Raw genomic sequence first — 22749 nt, 5'->3', positions numbered from 1 at the left:
TTTAAATACTGGAACTTTACATGTCAACAGAATTGCTAAATATGATGGTATTCTGAAGAATCCTTCTCCAAATCACTCAATAATATAATGTTTTCAGTTGTTAAACTTACCAGGTTTGCTCTTAAATTTTATTATTGATGGTCATCTTAAAAGTCTATCTTCACTGTGAATTGCCTAATTATGTACTTGTCTGTAGTGGTTTATTACCTGTGTTTAATATATATGATGGTGGATTTTTAATTTCTCAAACTAGACCAAGAATCCCATGTTTTTAAAAAGATCTGTCCACCACTCCATGAAATGAGTTAATGAGTGATATTCTTCCCCACCAAGTTTTACAGCGTATCAGGAATAGATGGTCTCTAACATTCATGAATTTTTAAGGGATATACAAACTACAGATGTTTTAATATTTCAAAGTACTAGTTGAATAAATAGTAGAACTTGCATGAAACTATTTATTTTATCTTGAAAATAGATGAAAACACACAGATCTGAAACAAGATTCTGTTTCTTTTCTGTGACCCAAAGATTAAATAAAATGCACAAATACTTCCTATTTTATGACTTATGCTATGATAAATTAAATCCTGCTTCAAAAATTGGTATGCTTACCCCATAAACAAGTTCTCCCACCATCCCATTCCAGATTTTTGTCTCTGGATCCCTTGCTCCATATTTTCCATCAGGAACAATGGCAATTTTGTACTTGATACCAATATGTTTTGCAATTTCTGATGCCAGATCTACACAGTATCCTTCAAACTTGTCATTCCCTTCAAACGTATCATGGTTTTTCTTGAACATAACATATGGGGCTTCCTATAATGAAAGAAGTAGAACTGTAAAGGAGAAGTGTACCAAATATAGTCTGAAAAAAAACAAGCAAGTTCATGAACTGACTGAACAACACACACTTTATAAAAAGTTCATGGACAGTATTAGCATGGTAAAATTAAAATGTATGAGCAGAAATCCTTCTGGCAAAGTATACTCTTTACACTAATTTGGATTATACATTTCACAAGAATTATCAACCTTACTTTGTTTTAAATGGAAGACCTTAGTGCAGTATACACTAAATTTAAAGCATGAGTATACAGTGCAAAGGGCTGTGAAATCATGTAGGTACAATGTCGACGTCTGACTTCAGTGAGTAAGCATATCCTCTAACACAGTGGGGTTACTGCCTATCTAATTTCAGATACAGAGCCTGAGTGGCTTCCGTTCTTGAGGTTTAGAAGGTACAGTTCCTAGGAGGCTATGTACATTTTAGTGAGAACACTGAAATACATTTCCAAGGAAATATGCATCTTTCCTTTAAAATAATCAGTACAGATTCTGCAAGGTTGTTTAGGATGAACTAAAGTGATATGCCTGGACAAAAATGGTATAAAGCTGACAGTGACTTTACATGTTGTATGAAAAAGAATACCCAATACTTTGGGACAGGAGTGCCATTGCAAATGAGTAAAACCTGTCTTGAAGAGTGGATCTTGCATTCCCTGTATAAATCATGCTATCATAATAGTGAACATAACGCAACTGGGAAATCAAGGTAATTTTTCTTTAAGTAAAACTATACTTTCTGATGGTATTTTAAATCACTTCACATAATTCATATTCAGAGCCAGTTCCAGGTGAAATATTTGTCTAATGTAAAGGGTGACTTAGGTCACCCTTTGTTTGAATTTACATCAGAAAATACTGTCAAGTTAAGTTTTTTCTGGTATATCCCTGGAAAATGTTGGTTTTTTGACACTAACCTTGGTAGTATCTCTCCTATTCGCATTTTTCCTACAGATATAATTAGTACAAAAACAAAAAAATAAATTTAAACATGTGGTGCAGCAATGTCTGCTTCACTGAAACTACAGAAACATTATCTGTGAGCAACAAGAATTTTGTTACTGCTATTAGGTGTCTAATAAGGGAGGATAGGTGGTATTACATGAGTGCAGTGCAATGCCTGCGCCTGTATAGAGTTCTCATCTTCAAAGGAAAACTGCTGAGTATTGCCAGCAGCTTGCACCTTTTCTCGTATTCCTACCCCTACTTAAATCACTTTGATCCCAACCACTGCTCTTCTAGAGGGAGAGAGGGTGAAAAGCAGGGAGATCTTGATCTCTGCAGTAGTTCTTGATTTTTGGAAGTATTTTGGCCATGTGTATAAAATGTTCCTCCCTCACATAGGTTTTTTGTTCACATAAGAGGAAGAGGCAAAATCTGCGTCTTTCCACATGTTATTGTACACAAAGAAGTTGAAAATAAACAGAAGTGAAAAATACTGTCTTGTCTGTGATTTAGCCTACTGCTTGCTAGAAGGCCAACCAAGTCTGTCCACTGTCCTGCATTTGTGAACTCTTCTTACAAGCTTCAGCTACATTGTTTGCTGTACCTCTAAAGAAATTTTGCTTTCCAAAGACCAGAGTTAGTGATTTCTAGCTCTTTTGATTCAGCCATAAATCCCTGGCCAAAGGCATGCAACCAGAGTCACACCAGGAGATAATTCTGGTGACGGACTTGAAAAAGATGGGCACAGCGTATGCCAGATCAGCTTGCTCCTTCTTCCAAAACCCAGGCTTCTGCCTGCCCCTCACCACTGGCAGGGCTGCTGCAAAGAATCTCAACTGTTTCTGCACAGCAAAGCCAAGTGACAGATGCCTCATTTCTTCTGTTAAAAGTGAAGTGAACTTCAGCCCTCCTACCCTGGAGTTCTGTGAGGCCAGTCTGAGAAGGTATGTGGGGTGGCCCAATACTGTCCTTGGTAGGTACAAGCAGAGGCCATCCCATCCAGTGGAATGACCACCAAGATCTGTTGGGTGGAAGGACTGCATTGGTTCTCCTCCCCATCCACCTCCCTTTCTTACACTGATCTCACTGATTTAGACAAAAATACAGCAGGGAGCATTTTTTGTAATGCAATTATCTTCTAGAGTAAGGTAGCATGTCTTGCTGTGACTGCTTTCAAAGAAGCAGCGACTGAGTATGATCTGCCAGTGTGAAATGATACAACTAGAGATAACAGCAACACACCTACTACCATTTGCTTACTATGTTGATCTTTCCCTCCTAACCTATTTTGTACCTATTTAATTATTGTGCCTACTTTACCTGCCAAGTAATCAGATATCAATTTTCAAGGTAGCATTTGATGGGGGAATGCAGGTGGTACTGCATGTGAGTTTCTGATAAAGACTGCTTTTAAAAAAAGGAGATCAAATAGTAGTCCTAGTTTTAAATCCTGTCCATTTCAGACTTTGAGGTCATTTCAAATTGATGAGGTGTTCAGTTGTTATAATAAAAAGACACTGAGAGGCAAGTTTTACTGGTTTGCTAATAAGTAACTTACACAGATGAACTTTCAAGGTCAGACTGTGAAGTCATGAAATAGCTGAATTGATCAACAGCATATACTTAGCCATATACTGACCCTCTCTTCTATCTGTGCCACTGAAAAAGACCTTTTTGTTCTGTATAATCCATTGCAATAGCATTTTCGAAGTTATTTGTAATGTTAGTGTAATCATGGTAGTCTAAAAGTGCAAGAGATGCAAGTTGTCTGTGGGGAGGTAATATCTTCTATTAAATCAGCTGAATTAGCTGAAAACATAGGCCAACTTTTTCATTGTTTCCAGTCACAGCATCTTGTCTAATAGAAAGATTATCTCTCCCCACCATCTTTGTGCTTACTGTATTTTTGGACTATGAGCTTTTGACCTACTGGTATAAAACATGCATCTGACTAAACTGGTCAATGAGTTTTAACATTGCAATATTTGCAAGATTTCAGCTGCTTAAGAGTACTCTATGGGGTAGTGAATCAAGGAAAAGTCCACATTGAAATGACCAATGACTAGCACGGAACAGATATTTGAAACGGTGCAAGCTTTACTTATATAATTCACAACTTCATAACAATACTTAACATTTGCAAATACAGGTTGATGTCTGCAACAATTACCTTTATAGATGTAAACAAATCATTCCACCACATTGCCACAAATTCATGTGTACAGTTAAATGTTCACAACCAATGATTCTTACTATAAGGGAAGCCGGACAAAGTAACTAACCCAAATAACAAAGAGATCTAAACTTGGTTTTCCTATTCTAAAGTGGAATTCAAAATATTCGCCATTGCAAAAATAATTTGTAAAGGTGACAAATATCTGTGCAAGGAAATTTCTGATTTTTAGAACATGTGTGGGACACATTATCACACTTTATTCTGAAAGAAACTTCTGTAAATGTCAATGAAAGTTTCTTGGTGATGTTTTTTCCTTTTTATTTTCTTCTTCTTCTTTTTTTTTTTTTTTTCTGAATAAAGTGTCCAGGATTCGGTTTGAAGTCTTTATTATTTTCATGCAACAAACTTCATTTTTTCTCCAGTCTACTGAAGAATTTAATTAATAAAGTTTCTAATGAAAAAATATTTTTCTATTATGTGAAAAAAGGCCATAATTAGAATTTCTGAGGTAAGACTCTATCAAGAGTGTATCAGTCAAAACAGCGATGGTGATTCTCAGTCACCTAATGAAAGTTGCCTATCATCTTAGATGCCCTAAGGTGACCAGCTTGACCCCAAGGTGCTGTTCTGCAGGTGCTTTGTGCTTGCCCTTTACAGATATGTCTGATACCCTCAGTATAAGGCATCCACCTATGGGCCACTGAATCCATTTCTATATCTTTGCGGACTTACACACTTGGGGCAAAACTTACCCCACATGCCTGAAAAAGTACATACACTGGCTAAAACATCCAGAGGGAGAGGTCACATAAACAGCATGAGACAGGCAAGGGTTACCCTGCCTGTGTAAGAAATGGAGGACAGGCTGTATATCCTAGAGATCTTAAATGTCACTGGATGCAACTAAATCAATACCCTTTGTAAAGTTATGCACATCTAGGTGACTTGGTTGTGAACTGGATCCTGCCCTTGGAACTTAATCTGCCAACATCAAGGATACCTCATTAAGGTATTAAACTGTAAGCCACAATGCAGATGCAGCTCATCATCAAGCTTTGGTTTTAAAGGAATTTTGTGATTATTAAGTTTTGTAGTCTCAGAGTTAAGTACTGAGTTGGCTGTATCATGAAATGCATTGGAGAGTTTGGATTAGTCTTCTGAGCCTACTTCCCTAAATTCTTTCTCAATAACTTGACCATATTTCTGAACCTGCAAAATGTAGACAAGTCACTCACTTTACCTCAGTGTTAGATGAGAGCTGCAAAGAGCATCCCTTCTCCAGTCATGCAATGAGCCTACTGTGCATTTGGAGGTGTTATCATCCCACCCCAAAGGGAATGTTTCTGCACAGGTAGGAGGAAATCTGTCCTTTCCAGAGTGCAGGAGGCTGTGCATCACATGAGGTGCAGAATAGGAACTATAAATGGCAGTTGGTAAAGAACATCAGCTGCCCCTGCTGCCTCCTCTCTCCTCTCTCTCCTCCTCTCCTCTGCTACTGCACCACATAGCTAATTGGGGATAGGCTGAGAGCCTAAACCAAGTGTGTAAAGTAACTTCTATGTGTGCTTACTATGTTACAAATGAAGAAAACTTTTTGCCTAGTAGAAAATGCTGTACTAAGTTCTTTGAGTGCAGAGCTAATTCATTATAATGCAGTTTCTATGCAACAGCCATACAGCCACACTACAGCAAAGTAAGCATCGACACAGAAAAGCTGAAGAAACAGAAGACAAATCAACTTGTGCTATTTGGCTTTAGGCAAAAATTAAAGCGAGCCATGCTGAAAACCTGTAAGCTTTTCCTATGCTGCCATGACATCTGTCTTTGAAGACTGAAAAGTCTGACAGCACTGCTTGCAGAAGCTTTTCAGTTTAATGTTGGAAAATATGCATGCAACCAAAATTGAATGTGTCATCTAAAATGGTTCAACTTCCCTTCAACATGAAGAGGGCAATGAAGAGGTGAAAAAGTCTCTGTGGCATTTGCAACATAACAAAGAAGAGAAAAATAACAGGACTCTGAAAGTTATTCTAGTTAAATATTTCTTTTCTTTGTGTGTGTGATCATATGCTTGCAGATGCTAAATACATTGCCCTAGCAGGCCAATATTAAGAATCATGGTTCTATTCTGCCTTCAGCATCATGTGTGCAGCTCCCAGAGTATATGAGAGATGGGCATGATAAGGCAAAATTCACCATATATTCTTATTCAAACCAAATTCCAATATATTTCTCTTGCACTGTGATTTTGAAACATTGAAAGGGGACGGATTTGGTCAAGAAGCTGTGCTGCTTTCAATTAATTGCATTTATCCAAAATGACATGCTGCATAAACATAGGGCATGCTTTGGAATATTAATTCAGCTTTTTAGTTTTGCAAATGATCCCACCAGTCCCTTCAATACAGGGGCTGGAAAAGTTCTTTTGAAGATAACATTTATTATGCACATCAAAATGCTTCAATGCAAACAGGACAGGCAAGATAACACATTTTAAAAGCTTTCTTGTTTTCCTTTTTTTTCCTTTCTGGTGAACAGAAACCTTTTCTATTACTTTTCATTATTATATTTTACTGGCTTCTCCTAAGCTTGGAGCTATTTATGGAAATTACAGTATTCATGTGAGAGAGCTTCAGTCAAAGGTATCAGGATTGGTTTGAGAGGGAAATTTCGACTGAAAGCTTGTAATTCACATCATTCTCTTCTCAGCTTGGCAAAGTTGAAGGTTAACATCATCTGTTCTAGACATTTCAGATTAGTCACAGAACTTTTCTTGGTGGTTCAGTGCCTGGTCATCCAGTCAGAGGAACAGTAATCCATATGGAAAAAATAGCTCAATGTTACTAGACTGGTGGTTAATACTTGAGCCTTAGTTAGGAATGTTCGCAGCATCTTGGGACTCTTTTCTTCCTTGATCAATTTCTTAAAATAGGATTCTTCATCAGAGGCTGAAAAGAGGAGGACTGTACTGAAGTATTTTTTTTTTCCATCACCGAGCCTTTTTAAATTTTTTAAAAATTTTTTAGGAAAAATATACATATATTTAAAATTTCCCATGCAAAAATAAAACTAAAAGTTACACAATTTGGTTAGGAGTTACATTCTGAATTGCTGTATAGTATTGTGGTTGTTTTGTATCCTGGAATGATAACCATCAACAGGAGATTTGTTAAGACATAGTTAATGCATAAATGCTGATATTCACTGCTGAAAATCTGGTAATTAACTATATTTTTAGTTAGAAAATGTCTTGATGCTTTCCTTTGGATTACTTTAAACTCTGTATTGAGTTAGAAAAATTATTTCTTAATAACACCTACAAAATATTCCTTCCCCTTTGAGACACAGTTTATTGGGTTAACATATCTTGTCTAAATGAAGCAGGTGAAAAGGGCAGTGAACTGAGATGTAAAATCTTAAAAGCAGTCACGTAAAGGTCACCCTTTGCCAGTTGGCTTTGACAAACATCAGCTTTAAAGGGCATGTCTGACTTCAAAGGAAAAAAATGTTAAATATTTTGGTTAAAATACAATTTGTAAGAAACAATTGTTTTGAAAAATTGTGAATTAAAAATGTAAATGAATGAAACAACTCATTCTCCTTTGCAACCACTCTTTAAAAACACAATAATCCTGGAAAATCAAACTACTAATATATTTATATTTTATTAAAATGGAAAATGTACTGCAATGCTGAATAAACATATTAAGAATGCATCTACTAAATTCATATCTTCATTCAAAATTAACAGTAGATAATCCAGTTTTGACTGGCTGACTGAACCATACTGCTTCAAATTTAAGCTCTCGCTAAAGTCAATTATTGAGTTTGTAGTTTACCAACAAAAATGGACACTGGGATTACAGTAATCTCATTTTATACCCTCTATTCTATTCTATTCTGTCATTTAAAGGTTTTGGGTTTTTCTTTTCTTCCAGTTTCTTGTGAGTCAAGATATATCAATTAGAGGTTGGCAGAACTCATATCTCTGAGACTTATTTTAATAAAAAAGGGAAAAGACTGAATAAAAGAAAAAAAAATCACCACAACTCAATTTTGAAAACCTGATTTCAAGTGAATCATTATATTAAATGTATACCAAAAAAAATCTGTGCAGACATGACAGTCAATATAATTAAGATATATGGCTCTTATCCTCCCACTAACCTAGGAACTGGCAGACTAAATTAGATCATAACTAAAAATGAGATTATGTCACACACCAGTATAAGCATTAAAAAAAGAAACACCTTACCAAAATTGTAGTGACAACTACTGTTCTATTTTCAATGGCTGCAGTGTCATTTCCAAGTGTAGGTTCATGCTGAATCAAAACTAATTTATCCATGTCATTCCAATAACCAACCTGCAAAACAAAATGTATTCATTTGTAAGGTCTACATTCTGCATAACTACAAATATAAACTACTATAAGAACAACAGAGTGATCCAAAGATGGTTTTGTCCAAAGGAAGTGCTGTCACATTAGGTATTGGAGTATGCATCTACCACTTTGGATGTACCATCTTGCACCCCTGCTGCACAGGGACAGACCTGGTGTCACTCCATTATGCTGCTCCTGAATGATTTGGGCTACTTACTTCAACCAGAGACACAAGGTAAATTCCACTGTCATTAGCTTGAAGCCTTCTCAGGGCATAAATAAGAAATAAGAATTTTTTCTCCCCACAAGAATATTTTCATTTGTTAGTCCTACAGATATTTTGGTCTTAGACAGTGGAATGAAAAGCATCTGGATGACAACCTTGCAATCCCATGGCTTGCAAGGCTGATCTCAATTCCTTGCTCCATCATGGGCTTCCCAGGGGATCCCAGCACCAGGATTTATACCAGGCTTGTTCCACTTAACTTCTAGCACTGATCTTTTAGTACCTACATTAGAAGCCCTGTTATTTACACTTTCTTTACACTCACAGGACAGACATTACCATCAGACAGTGACTCAGCTCATGCAGGACAAGCATCCCTCCTCGAAAGATGCTTGCTTTTCCCTCTGACTGTAAAGCATGGTGAGACTGAAATCTTCCTAAATATATCTCTGGAAAATGCCTACAGAGAGGTGGAACAAATCGAGGTTTTCTCTCCTTGGCTGCATTTATGCTGCCATAACCCTTCCTTGAGCAGCTTTAAGGTAAAACAGCTGCCTTTGCTCATTGCTGGCAGCAAACTTCTCTAGAATCAGATTTTAATCGGTCATTGTGGTAATCCCATGGAGAAAAACCCCTGAATCTATTTTTTCCAGCCTTCATGCCCATTCTCTTTTCTGCAGATAGATCATGGCTGTCTGTGCATCCACTGACAAGGCTGCTGGGGCTTTTTCCACTGACCCAGCACTGACAGCACTCAGCTCCAAGTCAAATGGACAACACGGACACAAACGTGTCAGTAGAACAGTGTTCTAATCCCACCACAAGGGGCTCCCCTGCTTGCTGAGAACCTAATGAATTGGGGGACTGATCTTCCATGATTTAGCAGACACGATTTAAAAGGTTTCTATCAAAGAGATGCAATTCAACCAAGCACAACTCAGTTTCCAGGAGCATCTGGGGATGAGGCAGCAGCAACTGCCCCTTGCCCCCTTCCTTGTTTAATTCGGAATTCATGAGACCAAGAGCAGAGAGAGAGGAATGCCTTATCTATCTTACTAGAAGAGAAACAGGAATTTTAGTGCAAAGTGGGCTCCAGGCAGAGCTTCAATGTAACTGTCGGAACCAAAGGACACTCTGTACCTTGGATGAAAAATTTCAGTATGATGGAAACTGGATAAATGCTAAATCAGTTACGTAGTCAATATTATTTCCATCACTATTGCAGAACCCTGATTAAATTCACCACATACGATTCTGCCTCCGTGACATGTTTAGCTCAATGCAGTGATGTGATATGAGAGTCTAAAAGAGCAGGGGAGTGCTTCTTGTTCCTGTCTCATGCATTACATATATATTCTGTATTTTATTAATATAGTCAACCTTCCTCTTGATTTTTCCATTTACTACATCATTAGTTTCCTTTTTGAAAAAAATGCAAAGAGAGGCAAGTCATTTTAACAGTCTCTAGAGCAGTTTGACTGAACATGAGTAATTTTTTTTTTTTTCATCAGTGAAGCAAACAAGTACAAACTGTCCATGCACAAGTTCTGGTATATTTAGTTGAAATGTTCCTTTTCTTTTTGTGATTGCTCCTACAGCACTGGAGCCTTGATTTAGGTGTCTGCAGCTAACAGGAAGTGTCAGCAGTGCTGATATAGTGGAGAGGAAGGTTTTCTTCCTAGTAGTATGCACTGCTAACAAATATTCTTTTTCAAGCAGACAACCATACAGCCAAGATACAATTGATTATTGAAAATGCGGAGTTCTTGTCAAAAAACTGGGACCAGCTAAAGGTAAAATATGTACACCAAAATCTGGCATTTTGGGGAACTATTATGATAGTGAATGATTATTTTTCATTGTGCAATTCTTCACTGCTATAAAGTTCAGAAAGAAAGCAGAAAATGAATGATGTACTGTGCTACAGGAGTAAGTACCATACAAAAATTCAGACAGAGATAAAGACACTATTTGAGAAATGACAGGCATCTTTTAAAGGAATTTTAGCTTTTGTGTGAGCCTGTATGTGTTTGGTGCAAACCTGCACTGAAGTAACTCTGGAACTAGATTACTGAATAAATATGAAAGCTATGTCATGACACTTGTATAAAAGTATAGAGATACCCAGTCACTTTGAGACCACTAAATAACAGCATGCTTTCCCATAAATACCTCAGCTCCACAAGGAAAAAAAGTCCTCAAAGGATAGGATTGAATTTAGCTACCAAAGTACCTCCAATTCTATTTGGGTTGCAATTGAACTTCATAGCAGTGGCATGCACTTATACAGAGACTGAATTTATCTTTTAGGAAAAAATACTGCAAAAACATTTGACTCAAAGTAATTAACAGTTTGGCATTTGAATGAATAATGCCCTTTCTGAAGGCCTGTGCACCTTGTAGTAACCACTGAAGTGATCCTGTTGGACCTCACAAGCCACTGAGGGAAAGAGAATTCTCAAAAATTTTGATAATTAATTTTCATGTTGCCAGGCTGGAATTCAGAAGCCAAATCCTAGACTGTCTTGTGCATGTAATGTAATGGATACGCTTTACATTTTCTTTTCCTCTTTTTATTTATTTTTTTTTTTAATTTTGGTGATAGGATCCATGGATCAATGGCACAATTGCAGAATCACTGAGCTGGGAAGGGACCTCTGGAAGTCATTTGGTCAAACCCCTTGTACATTATACACATAAGCCAATTGCTCAGAACTGTGTCTGGATGACTTCTGAATGTCTCCAAGGACGAAGACTTCACAACCTCCCTGCAAAACATGTGGCAATGCTTGGTCAATCTCAGAGTATAAAACAATATTTCCTAATGTTCAGAAGGAACCGCCTGTGTTTCAATTTGTGCTCATTGCCTCTGGTCCAGTCCCTGGGCACCAGTGAAAAGTCTGTATCATTGGATGACAACCCTCCAGTCACAGGAGCCATTCCATTAGATCTCAGTGATCCTTGTCCTCCTACCCTTTCGCGTCACCAGCAGGTTACTGCTCTGCAGAGAAGAGCCAAGTAAGAAGTGCTACATAAATGAAACTAACATGAGCATAGGCTGATATTTCCTGTTTTACTAAACTATCTGGAAGTCTGCCTCTGCCTAGCTGAGCCATTTTTTAATGGTCTCTTCACATATTTAAAGCTGTGGGCAATAAAAATCACTTTTCCAAAGATTAGAACCATCTATTACTCCGACTGGAAAGGCAGTTTTGAAAGGATAGTGCTGTCTGACTCATAAGTCATGTTATGTTGGACATGAGAAGAAGACATTAATAGTGAAGGCCTCTTAGTTCAATTAAGTAGAGTCATTTCTCACATATTATATAGGATTTGTCAGGCTGGACCACAAAATTGGTCCAGTGATCACATATCAAGCACTATCTAATACATGAGAAATAAATTCTTGTGAGTAGCCAGATCTGTCAAAGCTGTTATGATTTCCTGTATCAAATGCAGGTAATGATTTAGGAGTAGCAGAGAGGCATGACTGGAAGGTAACAACAGCCTCTAGCAGAGCACAGACATAGCTCCTCTGTTTGCAAACACCCTCCCCTTAAACTGCAGGGAAGAAGAGAGGATGGGGACATCCCTGCAGTAGTGCCAGACACCTCTCCCATAACAGGTGACAAAGGTTGAAACATCAACACTTTTCAAAAGTTTGCTGACAAGCAAACTCCCTAATGAAGCTGTGACCTAATTAAGCACATCTCCTTGCACCTAGCCTTTCCTCCTGTACAACTGGGAGTAGGGGATGGAAAGGGCATAATTCAGTTTCCGCCAGTGCACCCCAGCCACTCGTATATTCTCCTGGCTGCCAATGGTGTGGCATGGAGACAGGAAGGAAGCAGGGCTGGTAGCAAGATCAGACACATTTTCTGGCACAAGACAGTGGACTTCCCAAGAGGGGAAAGACAAACTCACCTTTCTTGATCTATTTTTCAGCCATCTGTCACACTTTCAAAAGATAACTGCACCAACAGGCCTTATATGCAGGCACATGCTTTGCTTTGGTCCATGGCTCTATACTGTGACATAGTGGCAATTTTTTCATCCAACTGTGTAATTCTGCTCTGGGTCTGCAGTTTAACACTGCCTCCTCAGCATTGTGGCAGGTAACTGTCTCTGGGGACACATAGTTCATCTGTGGTACTACTCACTGTGTTTGTCACCTCTGGCCAATAGCAGAGGACTATTTAACTCAGTTTTTAATGCTTTTGCCTCATTCAAGCAGCCATGAGTATCCTGTTCACCATCACCTACCCCCTTTTCTTGTTCTGATGACCTCAAAATCAAAATTGTCTCAATGATTAAAAAAAAATAAAAATCCTTGGGCCTGAGTATGTTTTTTGCTTTTATCTGTTTTATATGATGATAAATGGACAAAATGGACAATTTTCAGCATTGAAGAGAAAGGATCAGCAAAGTACCCAGGCTTATCTTTTTGAAGTGATTGGGCTGAGTGATAATGAGCATTCAGACATGAAGGATCTGTTTAGACATGTATTAATGTGCATTTGCTTACAAGCGACCAAGCCAATCAAGAACATAGGATTAGATACTGCAATAAATTTCAGAAAATACAAGTATTCAGGTCATTTTCTCTTCCTCTTCTGTCCTTTCACCCTTAAAAGCCCTGTTAGTTACAGCCTATGAATCATGTTTACACAGAATGTACAAATCAACTTGCTTAAAAATCCAAGCAATTTTCAGGACAGAAATCTTGGGATAAGATACAAGAAATATCTACTATTCAGAATTCTGACCATTTTCCATCATTCAGCAGCTCAGCAACATGTCATCCAGCTGCTTTTCATTAGTATGCTTGACTAACTGACATCCCACCACTCCAAGACGCACACTTGTTTTTGTGTTCCCCAATTGGAGGCACTGAACAACAGCATCTAGTAGAAAATGCAGCTAAAACCTGGTTTCACCAGAAACACCTGTATAACCCAATGTATTATACCTTTTCAAACTGCAGAGTCCACTTTAATATAAGTTTGCAAACCATTTTATCATACACAACTCATTTATATGACATGAGGGTGGCAATGTCAGCACATACCTTCCGAGGGCCAGTATTTTTCAGCTCAAAGACATCCATGGTGTAGTTGACTCTGCGACCGTAGTGGTCAAACTGAACATTTCCAGTCAAACCTTGTATTCGAACCTACAAATTGAAGAAAAATCACCATGAAGACCCAGTCTCATGCTCGTTTTTTCAAATGTCACATAGCAGTGGAAATTACCCTGGCTATGTCCTTAGATCACCATAAAAATACTGCTGTAGAATAGTTCAAAGAAATAAAGTTGGCTACTTGCTTTATCAACTTTTTTTCCCATCAAACCATGTTCAAAACAGGCTTAGATTTGCCAGTATCTAACTGCTAACAAAGACACACAGTGAACCTTTTTTCTTTCATGCTGTGCAGCTCACCAACACTTTCCAGCTGCAGGTTCTAAAGAGAAGTACATTTTTACTATTCTCATCACTCCTGAGGTCATATGAAAAAACCTAAAGGAAGTTTCACCTGAGCTCATGTGTCTTTTTAGCTCCCACTCTGGTGGATTAAGTGTACAAATTGAGTATATACGGCTCATCAAGGTCAACTTGACAACCACCTTAGCTGCAGCAAAGCAGTTTACTGTCATGGAAGGTGATAAAGGGCTGATATGGATAGGGTTTGAAAAGGTGTTTTCAAAGCATTGGAATGAAGAAGGCCAGAGGTGAAGCTTTACTACTGGCTGTGGTGGTTTCCCACCACCCGTGCCTCAGCTGAAACCAGAACACTTTTTTTTTCTTCTTGTGTCACTTTACTGTGTCACTGAAGGATATCCAAGCTATGGTCCTTGCCCCAAAGAAGTTGTGGCCATATTGCTGCTGGGTTTGATTTTAGCAGGATCTGGCCATGAGAACCTCTTTGGCAGAATTTGAAGTCTCATGCTGTCTGCCTGAGCACAGAAGCCTGACTTAATGTTTCTCTCAATTGTTACAGATCTGTGCATCTGCACAGAATATGTGAAGCATACAAAATGATTTTTTTCTCTCCCTAAGAGTCAAGATGTGGCTTGAAATCACTTACTCTTTCCCACTGTCCATTTCTATCTCTGCTGATTTTTCTCCAGGACTGAAACCTTGGCTTCCAGGCACAGAGCTGCCAGCTCTGTCAGCAGTCACTTCTCCTTAGCAGTTTCTCCTGAGCAGAGTCTGCTCATTTGCAATGATTTAAATTCTACTGCAGGATTTTTATTTTCTTTACTGTCCCATTCAAAGGAAAGGCTAAATAATTTTGACAGAGATCTGGAACTTTTTAGGCATCCATATTCATCAGGAATTCAAAATCCTGACATCAGAGAACAATAGCTCTGGGTTATTTCTTTTTAAAGAAAAGAACCCCAAGACCACCTATGTGATTTCCCTGGGAGAAGTCTACCTTTATTGAAGATGACAGAAACATATTTGAAAGGTTATATTATGTGGTTATGCCTTTTATCTTAAATGACAATATTTGTACAGCCAGGTTATTTGCAATAGTAACAAATGAATTCAGGAGTGGAGTGGAGGAAGTTCCAACCATCTCAAAATATCTAACAGTAGCTTCAAATAAGAGTGTTTCCTCTCTTCCTTCATTTCAAGTTACAAATCAGAACAACTTGAACAGACCCAAGCTGCTTCCAATTTCCAAGTAAAAAATAATTTTCCCTCTCCTATTACTTCCCTTGTGTACACTGTTTTGCAAGTCATCCAGTCTGCAACTGGAATCCAAAATTCTAAAAGATCCCTAAAATAAAGTCTTCCCTTACCTGTTTTAATGTCCTCTCCATATCAATTCCTTGACCCCATGGGGCTGCAGGGTTGGCAAGACAATCACCAGCATTTCCTCTCCTTGAAATATCAATTTTCTGTCTTCTAAGATTACGGAAAGTTTCAGCCATCACAAGTACTCCATCATATGTCAATGCAGATGTATACTAAATAGATGGACAAACACAGCCCTTCAGAGTTGGCAAAAAAAAAAATCTGCTGTTTCAAGATAATTCTAATTTGATTCATTATGCAGCAGCTTCTACACCTTTGTATAGAAAACAGCTCTCATCAAAATCAAAAGCAATTTGTTTGAGGGACAAATGTAGGACATTTCAGTAGGTACAGCTTTGAAATTGAATTTCCTAAGGATAGAAAAATCTACATATTAAGAATTAATTAAAAAAACAACAACAACAACAAATTAAACTTGAAATATTCAAGTATTTTTCTTTTTTTTTCTTGACTTATACAATAGGGAACATCCCCATCCACCCAACTCACACAAAAGAAAAGAAAGAAACAGTAACTCACTGAGAAAATATAAGTGAAAAAATGCACAACTAATGAGCAGACATCCAGGCTACTATAACTGTTAAGAATGGTCAAGAGTAGGTTCTTCCTCTTGGAAAACCTGTGTTGGTTCTCTGCCTGATACGTACCCTGAGCAGTCTATGTTCCTACACAAACTACAGCAACTGCTTTAGGTCGATAACACACCAAATGAAATGTTTAGAACAAGTCTTCAGCAGATCTTAGCGTGGAGCCACATAAACTAAGGGGTGTTTTCTCAGTAAGGTCCTCTGATAAAACAATGCATCAGGAAAAGTTGTTCACATGCCCAAGACTGCTATCGATATGCTCTCTAACTTCCAAAATTCAAATTCCACTATACAAATATGATTTCCTTCCTTTCCTTTGTCTTGCAGATTATAAGGTCTTTGAGACAAGATTTATCATTATAACCTCAAATTTCGGTTATCTCTAGATGAATTATGTGTGATTCCAATTAATCATGCTGACTTCTCAGAAGCAGACAGAATAATCCTGGTTTTGTGGCAAAGAGTCCTATAGGTAGAATTTTTCCTGTCACCAGTAACTGGGGATATTTGCATTCCAAGCCCTTGGTTTTGGTTTGTTTGTTGTTGGTTTTCTGGGGTTTTTTTAACACAAATTTTTGGAGTTTCACTGAATTCTGTAGCTATGTTTTGTAATACCCATGTTGATGCTTTCTCTAGACTTTGCCAAGCTACCCATGTCCCAGCCAAAGGAATGCTGGTTGCTTATCTTTGCACAGTGCCCAGCACAAAGGGGCCCATTTTCAAGCATGTCTGGTATGCACTAGTGTACATAATAAGGGAACTACTTCATGAAGTCATATTTACAGCTGTGCTGTGATTTGCCTGCCAGGAAAATTACATGTCAAAGAAATATTTTCTTATCAATCTGTGAAGGATGAGGATAGAGGAACACTAGGATGAGATTTAACTTTAAAATCATGCCTGAATGTGATTTCTACATGAGGCTTTGAGGTAGAAAATTTCCAGAGGAAACTCCATATGAAAATTTAAATGTAGCAAATTTACAGTTATAGTAATATCTCATCCAGAAGAACTCATCTGTCAGGAAAGATCTGCACTCCGAAGAAATCCAGATAATTAGACTAATTAATGTAAATTTCATTGAAATTAAGTTGTCAGTTAAGCATTTGACCTTTAACTGCTTTTGGTAAAGTGGTGAAATTGGAGAATAAGTGACAGCAGACATTTAAGTACATCAGCAAAATGTGTTGCAGTTTTTGTTTCCACCATACAAATGTAAGAATAGGCATGATTAATGGCCAGTAATAGTAAGATCAACTGCCTTCTCCTCTGCCTAAATATTAAAGTGTTCATTTATGTATTCAACAGCATTAATCAGAAATTAGAACACTGCAGTGATGTCTTTGGTAGTACTTCAGATCAGGGAGTACCTTTGGTGGGGTCTCAGATCCTGGGTATTCTCTCTGGTCCAGTTTCTTCCAGCGCTGCATCAGCTTAGTTACCATTGGGGTACTGAAATCCACCAGCTGAAATCCAGTCACATTGGCTCCTCCATGCATAAATCTCTCCAGAGAAATATCTTTGAATCCCTAGAAAATCAATTTAAGATTTTGTTTTCCCTCCTACACCACTGTGGGTCCAATCTGTTCTAGGTCAGCACAGCAAAATAAAGAATGCACAACAGCAGGATTCCATTAGAAGGCAAAATTTAAAACCAGAGAATAATGTAGAACCCTCATTCATAACTTCCATTTGTGTAATAAAGTAAAAAAGCCAAGAAATAAATTTGCCACGTTATTGCTAGGGTGGTCTTGACAGCTAAGCAACACATTGTTGGGAATGGCAGACAGTTTTTGAAGAAGTGCCTTTGGCAAATCAACTGAAAAATGCCCGCAGAATATTAAAGGCTTAATCCAATTTCCATCAAAGTTGTTAGATTGGAATAAGCACTGTACTAGCGCTTTAAAAAATGCACACCTCTATTTTTTTAGATTTAAAAAAATGAACAACACTACTCTGTAAATAAATTTACTCCAGGATTCATTGTTTAGGCACAAAATATCTGAGATAATGAGATAATATAATTGACATTACAAGGCAGAGACAGCATATGAGGATCTCAGTGCAAGGAAAACAACATCACAATAACGCTTCTGTTAAACACAATTGAGGTAATTCTTAGATCTCTTATATATTGAAAGCCTAGAGTGAACCCCAACACTTAAAGAGAAGATGAAGCACATATATCTCCTGACCTATTGGTTTCTCTGGCTAATCCTTTCAGCACAACTCTTTATTAGAATTCCCCTAGAGACAGAACTGAACTTCAATAAACTGCATAAAACAAACTGCTGAAGCCCTAAGAAGCAAACATAAATCGTTCTTCTTCTTTCCTAGCTGCTATTTCTAAGGCTATCTCAGAGGTATCTTATTTTAATTTTTTTTTTAATTCCTCCGACTGGTATCTATCAGTGAAAACACAAGTGAAAACACAAGTCTAGAAATATCTAGGAAAAAAAAATTGTGGGGTACTGGGCTACTGACCCAATATCCCACGGGAAAAACACTTGTTAAGGACAGAGATTTGATTCATGTCCTAAGGGATACTAACAATAAATATAAAAGATCATGCATCAGAAGTCATATTACCCCACATAACCTAAGAGACAGTAGATAACGAAATGTGCCCCTGCTGAAGCAGATCAGATGTGCCTGCCTCCACTGCATATCTCACCAGCAGATTACTGCAACATCCAGTTCCTTGTCTACAGCAATTGTTTTGCATGAGAAAAATTACTTGGAGAACTATAAAATCGTAATGTTGAAAAATCTAATTTATAAGATCTAGGAGTACAGATATCTCATCTGAAACACCTGAGGCTTTAAAAATAATCTGAAGTGGTACTAAGTTAAGGTTTAAGTGGAGCAAAGCACAATAAAATATTTTATATCAACTAAAATTTCTTGAGGGAGAGTAGAAAAAGAACCAGTTAAAACATGCATTAGACTCTGTCCTACATTTGTGCTTTGCCAGGCAGGTATTTTGGCTTAAAGAATGAGTCATTTAAATAATAAACTACTGCATTTGCTCTTTCTTTGCCCTCTTCTGAGCATTAGATGTCCAGTTCAGCCTTCAAGTAAAAATACTGAACAAGTAATTTGACTTGAGATAGCTGATCTTACCAGAAAATAAATGTCCCCTGGGGAATGTATAAAAGTTACCTCTAGAATTCTTACATTACTATTCATAAAAAGATGAGTCAAAAATCACTGTAGTTCTGTAAATTCAGCTTCAATTTACATGTATCATTCTTTCTCCTACCTTGATTTTGATAAAATTTAGAAGTATTACTTACTATGTTACTGTGCCCTTCATATCTAGATAGCTGCAACAAGAAACCCAAGTTCTTTAACACATTATAAAGAATGCATTATGTACAAGCACATATTAGAGACAAACGGGAAATGCTGTGTGAAGTGCTATGACTTCAAAGTAAAACTGAGTGTTTCACTTACCGAGCAGGGGTATAATTCTAGAAAAGTATCTTACCAGGTTGGCAACAATATAATGGTATCCTTTAACATGCTTTCCCACGCTCACAATCTGTGAGAGAGAAATAAGACAAAAAAGGAAAAACATTGTCATACCATTTTCTCTATAAAGGTGTTTTCATAGAAAGCTAGATATGAACTGAAACATAGAGCACCAGTAATATAATGTTAGGAGTCTTTTTGCAATAACATAGCTATAATTTTCCAGGGGTTTAATAATGGAAAAAAGTCAAAATTACAGTGAGTAAAGTAATGAGGTGGTAATCTGAGTGCCTTTTGTATTGAAAATATTACTGTAGTATACTGTTTTACCAAATAGAGCAATTATCTATGGGATACAAATTCAGAAGGAGATTTCACAATAGCTAGAAAGCCTACCTACTGATTTACTTTTTCATTTGGAATAAGTGCAAAATGTATGAATGAAACTGGGGGTTCATCCCCTGGGATCAAAGCTGTTTGCTCTTGACGTAGTCAAATACTAAGAGTGTTACTCAGCTCTTAGTAAAATGCTAAAAGCTTTGGGAATGAGCATGAGCTAGAACAGACCATGGATGTCTGAGTGTTTAACCAAAATATATCATCAAGTGATGCAGAAAAGGCAACAACCACGATACGGCAAGATCAGCCAGAGCGTTTAGGCAAAAACTGTGTCCACCTGCACGTTCTATCAATATTATTGCAATTTGTCTGATGGAGTAACTCTCATTTAATGTGCTGAAAAAAGAAAATGAGGTAATATTTCGTCAGTAGAAAATGGTGATAATAGATGCATTGCAGATTAAAGCTGCTTTTACTAAAGAAACTAACCAATACTAATAATCAGTAACTAGTAACTAAGTACTACCAGTAACATGAAGCTTGCAGTTAACAATACAGTCCTTTGAACTATTATTTTGACAGTCTGCCACTCATTTAGAAAATGGCTGCCTACAGCTCAATTTTTACCTCTCCAGAAAGCATTTTAGCTTCCTTCTAAATGAATAAATAAGACACAAGCAATAGTTTTCAATGGAGTGAAGGGCACTCAGTAAGTAATGGGAACCTTATGGATTGGTTTCCTTTCCTGCCTTAAAATCTTAGCTCTAGACTCTGCCTGAAGAATTGACGACTTCCTGCCTTTAGGGATCCATCACACCTCATGTTCAAAAGAGAGAACAAACATTCACTATGCCTTGCAGGCCTTTTTCCCAGTGCTGTAAAAAATGAATAAAAATGCATTTTAGAGATTAATAAAAACTGATGAAGGACTAAATATTTTGACCGAAGACATCCAGGAATCCATTATCTAAATCTAGATTAAGACTTGGAAATTCTTGATTCTGGACTCTATTGTTCCAGTAAATCAATTCCCTTTTGCAGCAGAATGGATGGGAAAATCCAAGGGGTTTGGCATAAGTATGTGGTCAAAATTGCTTTAATTTCATTACTTTAAAGTAATAAACTAAACAAGCAATTTGTCTTTTATCTTTTTGGTCTACCCCAAACTTTGCTCCACATGTACAGTTTCCTAGGATGACTTTATGATGCTTGCATCCTGAATTGTCTCTTCTGTTTATGTTGAATATGAAGTTCTGCATCTTTCAGACTGGTTCTTAGAGCAAAGGGAGGAAGAAGAAGAAGGCAGTTTGTTTGCAGAAACTGTCCTTGCTCCCCTGCATTCCTTCTCATGGACTGTGCTGTCTGCAGCACGGACAGTGAAAGAGATACAGGGGGTTTTTCTTTGCTTTTTCACTGGCTTTCCTCTTTAGCTACAGCAAGGAAAGTTCTCCCAAGACTCTGTCTTTTTTCCTGGAACTGTTCTGGACTGAAAACCCAGAAGAACACCAGGAGCTCACACTGGTGGCCCACCAGGGCCCGAGAGGTGGCATTTTCCATCACAGTAGGGACTGATGAGAGACTGAGCAAGCCGAGCTACACTCCACAACAAGGACTCTCTCTCTCTCTCTCTCTCTCTCGGAATTTGCCATCTCTTCAGAACAGCAAGATGTTTCATTGCTTAATATTATTCACTTTCTCATGTTTGTGAATGCTTTTCTTGTTAAATAAACATCTTTTTCAACTTCTCTCAAAGGAGGTTTATCTCCTGAACCTTACTGGGGGAGGGCCACTTGAATTTACTTTCTAGAGGGACCTCTTCCTAGATTTCCTCCCTATATTTGCCCTAAACCAGGACAATAGTCTACAACTAAAGTGCTTGTAATTAAAAAACAAAACATAAACCTAAAAACATCTCAAAAGACACTAAACACTCGAGACATGACCAGATTGTTACCCTTTGTATAAATGAGTTCTAGACTTAATAAAACTCCCAGATTAGTGATTCAGTACCTTTGCTACCATTATATTGGGGGTGGCAGAGAGGAAGAAGTCACAATTTTCCCTATTATAAGCTCAACACATGTGAGGAGGATACCATCAAGTAATTCATTTTTTCATATAATAAAAAGTTTCAAGTCCTGGCTGGGTCAATGTCTTCAAAAGGAATATGACCCCTGATCCCAATAAAGCTTATACATCCATACTCATTCAGCAGTGCACAGTAATGAAAATATTTGCCTCCCCATTACAGAGAAACTGATATAGGTTAAAAAATTACATTTTTAAACAAATACCACATCACAACCTGAAAGTTATTAAGTGGACTGACATAACTTCAGATCATAGAATTATAGAGTGGTTTGAATTGGAAGAGACCTTTAAGATCATCTAGTTCCAACACCTCCCAAGTCCTTCTCCTCAGATCTGTTCTTGATCTATTCACTCTCAGCTTGGGCAAATCTCCTTTTGAGATTCATTTCTGTCCTTGTTCCTAGGAAATGCATGTAGATACTACTGCAGAATTCCTGGATGTGAATAATACATAATGTTTTTGAAAAGCCTGAAATTGGACATTTTTTATTGTATTCTCTCAAAAGTTGTTTCTTTGGGTGACACAAGTTATGTATCATGTAGTTGTCTTAACTTCCCTTATAGTCAGTGGAAAGAGCAGGCACTTTGAGGAAATGATTCAGCTTATTCTAAAGCACATGTGTAAAACTAATTAGACAGCTTGTGCCCTGAAAGTGCGTATTTTTCTGCATTGGCTAGAAAAAGAGTTGATGGGGATTAGCTTTGACGTAGGCACCTATACTTTATATCTCTAATGTTAACTGAGATGAATTTCACCCTAAAAATGTAGATTATGCAGCCAGAAAAGAGAAGTAATGGCTTCTATTTTCAACCAAGATTGGGTACAATTCTGATTTTGAATTTGGAAAGTATTAC

The 22749-nt window shown here is 37.6% G+C and overlaps 1 protein-coding gene across 9 annotated transcripts in view; it reads right to left on the bottom strand.

The window, feature by feature from the left end:
- GRIA4 (glutamate ionotropic receptor AMPA type subunit 4) overlaps positions 1 to 22749 on the bottom strand; it is a 218219-nt gene that overhangs the window by 55698 nt on the left and 139772 nt on the right. For 8 of the 9 annotated variants that reach the window (XM_066312984.1, XM_066312985.1, XM_066312991.1 and 5 more), the window contains exons 5-10: positions 19481 to 19534; positions 17361 to 17519; positions 15388 to 15555; positions 13649 to 13753; positions 8226 to 8336; positions 616 to 822 (exon numbers count right to left, since the gene is read on the bottom strand). In XM_066312984.1, coding sequence (XP_066169081.1) covers positions 616 to 822; positions 8226 to 8336; positions 13649 to 13753; positions 15388 to 15555; positions 17361 to 17519; positions 19481 to 19534 — 804 coding nt within the window. Of the gene's footprint in view, positions 1 to 615; positions 823 to 6492; positions 6919 to 8225; positions 8337 to 13648; positions 13754 to 15387; positions 15556 to 17360; positions 17520 to 19480; positions 19535 to 22749 lie in introns of those variants that run through there. The other variant, XM_066312993.1, reaches the window with a different exon arrangement.

The sequence above is a fragment of the Sylvia atricapilla genome, chromosome 2 (genome assembly GCF_009819655.1).
Source record: "Sylvia atricapilla isolate bSylAtr1 chromosome 2, bSylAtr1.pri, whole genome shotgun sequence".
Taxonomy (NCBI): domain Eukaryota; kingdom Metazoa; phylum Chordata; class Aves; order Passeriformes; family Sylviidae; genus Sylvia; species Sylvia atricapilla.
Note: the sequence above shows the minus strand (reverse complement) of the source record. Positions and strands in the feature narration are given on the sequence as shown.